The 8,423-nt window shown below is 66.6% G+C and overlaps 1 protein-coding gene across 1 annotated transcript; it reads right to left on the bottom strand.

The window, feature by feature from the left end:
• Nucleotides 1–1,097: 1,097 nt before the first annotated feature.
• Nucleotides 1,098–7,499, bottom strand: LOC102425972 (protein sidekick-1-like). Its single transcript, XM_023749352.1, has 7 exons — nt 7,439–7,499; nt 6,025–6,140; nt 4,494–4,680; nt 3,004–3,141; nt 1,816–1,977; nt 1,225–1,350; nt 1,098–1,138 (listed from the first exon to the last, which is right to left on the bottom strand). Exons 1-7 carry the CDS (start codon nt 7,497–7,499, stop codon nt 1,098–1,100), a joined length of 831 nt encoding a protein of 276 aa, XP_023605120.1.
• Nucleotides 7,500–8,423: the final 924 nt, after the last annotated feature.

Genomic DNA, 8,423 nt, shown 5'->3' on the forward strand with positions numbered 1-8,423 from the left:
TGGGCTCTATCTCCACTCGGTGCGCTACAATAGCCGAGACTTGACCTAGCCGGCCCTGATACAAGCAGGGCACTGCATAGTCGGACCCTTTATACCGGAGTTTGACATATCAGAGATTTAACACAGCGGGGCCTGACAAAACCGGACCTGACCACAGGCGGGCCATGACATAGACGAACCTGACCACAGCTGGGCTTGACACATCAGGACCTGACATAACAGACCCTGACACAGCGAGACCTGACACAGTAGGACCTGACACAGCCGGACCTGACACAGCCGGACCTGACACAGGCGGACCTGACACAGCCGGACCTGACACAGGTGGACCTGTCACAGCCGGACCTGACACAGCCGGACCTGACACAGCCGGACCTGTCACAGCCGGACCTGACACAGCCGGACCTGACACAGGTGGACCTGACACAGCCGGACCTGACACAGCCGGACCTGTCACAGCCGGACCTGACACAGCCGGACCTGACACAGGTGGACCTGACACAGCCGGACCTGACACAGCCGGACCTGACACAGGTGGACCTGACACAGCCGACCTGACACAGCCGGACCTGACACAGCCGGACCTGACACAGGTGGACCTGATACAGCTGGACCTGTCACAGCCAGACCTGACACAGCCGACCTGACACAGCCAGACCTGACACAGCCAACCTGACACAGCCAGACCTGACACAGCCGGACCTGACACAGGTGGACCTGACACAGGTGGACCTGATACAGCTGGACCTGTCACAGCCAGACCTGACACAGCTGACCTGACACAGCCGGCTCTCACACAGCCGGCCTGACACAACCAGACCTGACACAGCCGGCTCTCACACAGCCGGCCTGACACAACCAGACCTGACATAGTCGGCTCTCACACAGCTGATCTGCACTCTCCCCTCCCTGGGAAGCAGCTCTCGGAACCACAAGGCCCAGGACCCAGTGGGCTCACTGCTGAGAGAAACCGTCTGTGTCCCAGGTGCCGTGCGCCCTGTTCTGGGAATGACCCTGTCACCCGGCAGGTGCAAGGTGGGGAAGACACAGGGACGCTGCCCGTGAGGCTCACGGCACAGGACAGCGTGGCCATCCTGTCAACGCCGGCGCCCTCTCCTCCCGGCTCCTGAGGGCACCACTGAGCGGAGGGCCAGGGCTGAGACCGACCCTGAGACCCTCGGCGGGGACACCTGGCTGGTGCCCGGGGCCCGCCTGCCCCCTTACCTGAGGGCCTGGCCTCGATGACGTAGCCCGTGGTGGGCGCCCCGCCGGCATGGCCCTCCGTCCACCACAGGGTCAGCTCGGAGGTGGACTTGGTGACCAAGACGTCTCTCGGGGGCCCCGGGGAGCCTGTGGAAGGAGCAGGACAGGGGAGACGTGGGCCCCGGGGTTCCCAGCGCCGGGGGTGGGGGTGGGGGAGGGGCTGTGCTGCGTCTCCGCCCCCAGGCAGGTCTGGCCCTGGTCAGTGACCCGCCTCAGGGCTGAGGAAGGGATGACCCGGGCCCAGCGCCGTGCCACGCTCAGTGTGACCCTGTAAGGGCCCCTCGTTTCTGCGGGAAGCTGCATGGCTGCCTCCGACGCGTGAAACTAACATTTTCTTAAGCATCTTATTCGAAAGTCAACGTCACTCATTTCTTGATTTTTCCAGAAAACCAATTCAAGGCTTTAACGGCACCTGAGACGCTGTCCGCGTGCACTGACGAGCCGCCCGCGAGGGCAGCACCTGCTCCGGAGACACCCACGTGCCCGGGGGTCCCCAGCTCGCGCCTCGCGGCTGGGTGACCAGTCTGTCCAGAGACGCAGGCGCCCACTCACCCGCGGCCGGCCCGGCCGTGACGTTGGCCTGCAGCTCGGGCCCGTAGGCGATGGTCCGCGCCTGGACGCGGAAGAAGTAGGTCACGCCCTTGGTGAGGTCCCGCACCTTCAGCCAGCGCTGCCCGTTGCCCTGGACGTCCACGGTCACCACCTTGCTCACCCCTGGAGCGCGGGGCACAGACAAGAGCAGGTTAGAGAGGTGCGGGCGCCGTCCCTAAGGAGGCTTTCCTGCAGGAGGTGGCGGAGGTGCTCACAGCCCATGGCAGCCCCGATCAGTGTCCTTAGAGCTTGCGCTGGCTGCATGGGTGCGGGCAGAGGGAGACCCGAACCCGGAGGAGGGGGAGGCGGCGCGGCCTCGCTGTTCACACCGGCCAGCAGGCTTGCAGGCAGCCACGCCCGGCCCCAGGTCAGGCTCCTGGGACGCTGTGGCGGCTCCCTCCCCACTGGGCTCTGACTGTGTCACGCCAGTGTCCCCAGCACAGGCCCGAGCTTCCTGAGTCACGGGGAAGGGGAGCGTGGGTCTCCGGCCTCAGGCGACTCGTGACACCCTCCCCCGTGGGCCTGGAAGCAAGATGAAGAGGCGTGGTCCCGCCAATATCGACGCCTCGGCTCAGAGAACGTGGCCACAGGGACACAGTTTCCCTCCTAAACGTGGAGACGGAGCAAAAGTGCTGCTGCTTCTACTGAGAAAAGTTAGAGAGTGGGGTAGCGTTCTGAGAGGAGGGAATCTGCTGGAGGTCATACACGCATTTGCCAGAGAGAACGGAGGGTCTCTGGTTTGAAAACGATGCATTTGACAAACAGTCACACGGGCTCTTGGCTGTAGGTTTCTCTGAGCTCTGGGCGCACGTCTACCCGCGTCTCCGTGGGGAGGAAGCGAGGACATGCATTCTGAGACGTGGGAGTCACGGACTCGCACAGAAGAGCTGTCCCTGCTGTCCCGGTCCGGCCGTCCACCCCCCGCACCCACGGCAGGGCCACGGCCTCTAACCCCACAGCCTGAGCGCAGGCGGCAGGGCCATGGCCTCTAACCCCACAGCCTGAGCGCAGACGGGCTCTCCGCGGAGGGGACCACCCTTCCGCCGCCAGCCGCGCAGGTGTGGGAACTACCCTGTGTTCACTGGCACCCCCTCCGCAGACAGTGCTGAGCCCCTGCGGGTGCCCTCTGCGCTGCCCCCCCGCCCGTACCTTGCACGGGCGCCAAGGGCTCGTAGACGACGCGGTAGCCCTGCAGGACGCCGTTGGCGGCCGCCGGCTCGCCCCAGGACACGTTCAGCGACGTGGAGCTGACTTCCGAGAAGGCCAAGAAGCTGGGGCTGCCGGGCGCTGGGGACGGAACAGAAGGGACGTCATGGATCAAATGTGTGATGAGAAGCCATTTCCACCTCAGTATGGGTCTGACTGGCCTGCGAGGGCGAGGGCGGGACTGACTGTCCCCTCGGAGCTCCTGGGGGGATCGGAGCCAGGCCGAGGGGAGGGAGGGACGCCGGGGCCTGAGGGCGTGACTCCTCACGTGGACACGGAGCAGGAGGTGCAGCTCCACCTCCCAGCCCCTGCCAGGCTCCGAGGCCGGCTCCGTCCTGCCCTGGGTGGGGTGGGGGGCGGCGGGACGGGACTCGGTGCCGGCTGGGCCTGCCGCCTCTCTCCACCGTCTCATCTGAAATCCCAGTGGCGCTCTGCCCTCTCCGGGGCCACCTGGGCGGGAGGGAGGCGGAGCCGGAGGACGCACGGCAGACCAGTGGCCAGGTGTGTGGCCACCTCTCACGCCCCTCCTGCCCAGGCTCCATGGGAAAGTGGGGGCGGGTGCTGGTGCCCAGAGTGGGCCCTCCCTGCTGGCCGGGGCACCGACTCTCCTGCCCTCCCCTCGGGGCTCGGGAGCCTTCTTGCCTGGGAGGGCCGCAGTGCCCGGGTGAGGCCCCTGCCCCCAGGTCTGCCTCCGCACGTGGCCTGTCTCAGCTGCTGTCCACGCGGGTGGCCACGTCCCCGGGAAGCACGACGCTCGGGAGGTGCTAAACCCACTGGATGGCAGGGAGCCCGGCGGAAGGCGGGTCTTCACCCCACAGGCCCCCTAATCTCACTCCCCCCCTTGGACTCCAGGGTCCTACCAAGAGCCTCTTAGAGCTCCCGGGCCCTGGGCCAGGCTGCCGACCCCTCGGTCCCCTGACCCGAGTCAGGTTCAGGTGCCAGGAGACTAGAAGCACCGGGCGAACGGGCGGCCTCAGAGCCCACACTGCGCCTGCGTGTGACGGGAGGCTCAGCCCGTCGCGCTCCTGGACCCAGCGGGGCATGCGCCTGAGACGCTGGTGAGCTGCTGGCGGGGGCGGGGGGGGTGGTGGTCTGTGGCCCCCACACCCAGGGGAGTGAGTGCCCAACACACTGGCCTGGGCGCCGCCCTCATAGTGCACTCCCAGTGACGAGAGCATGCCAGCCGGGGGGGCTGGTGGGTCCCCAAAGGGCCTGGCCGGGCCCAGGTGACCCTGGAGGGGGCATGGAGCACTCACAGCTGGCTAATGGCTATGGGGCCCCACTGCTGAGCAGCTGACCAGGCCCTGGGGCAGCCATGGAGCCAGCCCTACGGGCCTCGGGACGGGCAGAGCAGAGCCGTGGGACAGACAGGGGCTGCTCTCACGAGGGCGCCCAGCAGAGGCGGGAAGGAAATGCACGGCCGCCTCTCCTACCCGCCTGGTGGGTGCGCCCCGGCCGGGGCTCACTCCTGGGCCCGTCTCCGGCGGCGTTGAAGGCGGAAATGCTGACCAGGTAGCGGGAGTGGCTGGTCAGGTTCTTCAGCTTCACCACGGTCTCCGGCAGGAACAGCACCTTCACCTTCTCCGTGTCGTTCTGGCTGCCCGCCTCCCAGTAGTAGATCTGCAGAGAGAGCAGGGTCGCAGGCGGCCTGGGCGGGGCCCCCCTTTCCAGCCGGGGGAGGTGAGCCGCGAGGGGGCCCGAGTGCACCCCTGCGTGCAGCTGTGCTGAGTGGGAGGGCGGAGGGGACCTTCTCCTGAAGAGTCGGGGGCAAGAAGACAGAACACGGACAACAACCGGGGGGCGCAGCCCTGTGGGGACAGCCCACACTGCTCCTGGGCGCCACCCCCTCACCGAGCGCCCGTGGGTGAACTCGACGCCCAGGATGGAGGTTTGCGGAGGTCACCACGGCTGCTGCCCTAGACGGCTGGCCAGACACCGACTGCCCCCCAACAGCCCAGCGTCTGCGCTCTGACCTGCGGGGAGACCCCGGCTGGGACAGGCTCCCTAACGAGATCAGATCCAAGCCCCGTGTCTTCAAGTTGAGGAAACTAGAAGCCTTGTTTGGGACACACACATGGCGCCTTGGCTCCCAGCTCCCGGGACCGCCCCTTCGCTCATGAATCACCGACCGGCCTGCCACGCAGGCAGGCGCTGACTTCATGAGGTGCCTACGGAGTCGTTTCTAAATGGACATTAACGGGTCCGATAGCCATAAGGGCGGGGAGCCCATAGACTCCGATGACTGATGAGCCCAGACCGGGAACCACCCCGGAGAGGGACGGGGGACGGGGAGGGGCACCCTGGCTCCAGGGGGCTTCGGGGGCCTCCCGGCCTCAGCTCTCTACGCAGAGCCGGACCGAGCGAGGAGCTTCCTGCCCCGGGGAACCCAGCTCTAATCCTTCATCACCCAACTCTCCTTGGCCCCACCTGCTGCCTTTCTCTTATCCCGTCTCTGATCTTCAGCTAATGTGGAACCATAACACTGTGGTGCAGTGGTTCTCAGAGTGGGGTGCCTAGGAACCACACCCCACGGGGAACTTGTTAGGATGCAAATTCTCAGCCCCACCCTGGACCTATGAAGTCAGGAGGCTCATGCACCATCCACTGGGGCCCGCGGCAGAGCTGGGATGGGAACCTGTTCTCAGGGTTCTGTCTGATTGCCGGCAAAGCCCCTGGAGACTCCCCAAGTGTGTGTGTGTGTGTGTGTCTGTGTGTTGGGGGGGCGGGGGCAGGCCCCTGACCAGGCCTGGTCACAAACCAGCCAGAGGCATCGCTGGGCTGGCCTGCTCCTGGCACTCAGGGTGGCCACGGCTCTGTGGGCCGATGGTGGCTGTGTCCGCCACAGGAGCCAGGCAACAAGCGAGCCGAGAGCGGCAGCGTGCGTGGGGCCAGGGCTCCATCTGGGGACTCGGCCGCTCGGGCCCACAGCAACCTGCGGGGCGGCCCACGCGGCGCGGAGCTTGCCTTGTAGCCCTGCACGTTCCCGTTCTGGCTCTCGGGCGGCGGCGGGTCCCACGTGACCTCCAGCTGGCTGGCCGTGAGCGGGTTCACCTGGACGTTCTGCGGGGCCATGGCCGGCGCTGGGGGGAGAGACAGGACAGGGGGGCCTGAGACACACGGCCCGGCCTCCATGTCCGCGCCACGAGCACCGCCAGCCCTGCTGGTCGCGCTTCCAAACGCGTTAAATAAAATGGGAGAGCTGCCTGGCCCCGCGAGACTGAGGCACGGAGGGGCTGATGGAGACCCGGTCCAGTGACAGCTGTGCCGTGGAGTGGGACGCGCGGGACCTGAGGGACGGGGAGGCCCCGGGTGGAGCGCGGGGAGAAGGAAGCGCCTGCTCCCACCACGTGTCCAGGGCCCAGGCTCTGGGCGGCGTCTCCAGACCAGGGCTGCCTCCGGGAGGGACAGGCCCAGGCTCCATCTCCACGCGCTCCTCCATGAGGTCCTGTGACCCCCAATTCTGAGGACCCGGCCTCGCTCCTCCCCTCTGTGCCCCAGGGGAGACCGGGCTGCCCTGCTGGGGTCAGCAGGGCTGTGCTGTGTGTTAGGGGACATCACGGCCAGCACCCCCACCCCGAGCGGCTGTCGGGAAGCTGGGGTGACATCTCCCCACACCGGGCACTCGGCAGGACACCTGCCTCTGGGACCCCCTTGCTCCCCCGTCCTGGCACCCACGGTGACACCTGCCGGAACCCACATGTCCCGGGGGTGCTAGGACCCCTCACCACCTGCAGCTCGGCCTGGGGCCAAGGAGCGCGGCCTGCGGACTCGAGTCTGGTTTCAGGCTGTACATGGAAACCGGAGGCAGTGGCTCTGGGGGCAGACAGCCCAGCGCCCGGGCGCCCGAGCCTTCTCGGGGAGAGAACGACCTTCACGGGCCGCCCCTCCCCTCGAGCCCCCTCCACGTGGAATGAAATAGTAATTAACACCCGCGCGGCCTGACACCCACATTTGTTTTGCTCTAACTGCGGCGCGGCGGCCCTGCCTCGTGGAAATGTTAATAACCGCACCAGGTTGTTGTGGCAGATGCTCGGCCTCATTATCAGAACTTCTTATTTACCGCTCCATTAGACAGAGAACCGCACAAAACAATTCAATCAAAACTAACTGGGGAGTTTCAGCAGCCACATTAATAACCCAAAACATAAATAAACTTAATGTCTTCTGCATGTTTGCCATCGGCAACTCTATCGCAGAATTACTGTCGCGCAATTAAAATGTGGGCGACATTGAGCGCCGGCGACATTGAGCGCCGCCGTCACCTGCTGTGGGCGAGGCCCCCACCCGAGGCTCCCTTCCAGAGGCACCTGAAGGCGCAGCGGGGAGAGGCCCGCCGTGGCGGGGTCCACGGGGAGCTGCAGGCCCGCGCGTCCCTCACCGCGGTCGGTGGACACTGCTGGACAGAGGCCCTTGGTCCCTCCCCGGCGGCGGGGCCCCATGTCCCCAAGCTGAGGCCCCCGATGTGCCCACCAGCTCCCTGTAGCCCCGGCTTCTGTGCCAGGAAACAGGGCAGGTGACAGACCTGAGTTGACAGCAGGGAGGAGGGAATGGTGTGAGCTCAGAGCAAGGCCTGGGGTCTGGGACTTCCTGTCTGGCTCCTGAGGGGGCGGGTCTCCAGGCCCACGGGGGACGGACCGCCAGGAAGGCGCTGCCCGATGGCGAGGCTGTCATCTGCCCAGCCTGGCATTTGGTGTCAGAACACGAGGGGAGGGGCTCGGAGAAGGGGCCGCAGGGGCTCTGGCTGCCCGGGGGAGCCCACCCTGCACAGACCTGGTGCTGCACCCCGCCGGGGGCTGTCTCAGTCCACCCTGGGAATCTCAGGGGTGACGATGGGTGATGGTGACGACGGTCCATGGAGAAAGCTAAGGGATGAGCCAGAGGGACCTGGTGTTTCTCCCCTGGAGCAGGACGCTTCCCTGTGAGGCCACGCCCACCCCAATGCAGCCTCCCCGGTGCCGGGAGCTGGCCCCTCCCCTCTACCTATATCTCCAGTAACTCCTGGGGGCCCAGCAAAGCCACCCGACGCACACCTGGGCCCCAGAATCCACCGCCGATGTGTCATCCCAAAGCCAGACCCCGGGAGATCGCTGCTCTCACACAAGCCGGGCTGTGGGCTCAGGGCCGGCCCAGCACTGGGCTGACTCCGCCACTGCCTGGGCTGGACCAGTGCCGGTCGGGCCAGACCTGCCGGGGGCGTCTGGGCTCCCCTGCCCGGCCAGGTCCCTCTCGGCCCCACAGATGGGAGCGATCTGGGTTGGACGGAGTCCACCGCCTCTGAGACTGACCGAGGCTCAGAGAGCAGCAGAGGCGCTGTGAGGTGCTCACTGTGCCCGCCCTGACGCTCGGGGGGGGGGGGGAGGGGG

This window comes from Myotis lucifugus, unplaced genomic scaffold (assembly GCF_000147115.1).
Source record: "Myotis lucifugus unplaced genomic scaffold, Myoluc2.0 scaffold_6608, whole genome shotgun sequence".
NCBI classification, from domain to species: Eukaryota; Metazoa; Chordata; class Mammalia; order Chiroptera; family Vespertilionidae; genus Myotis; species Myotis lucifugus.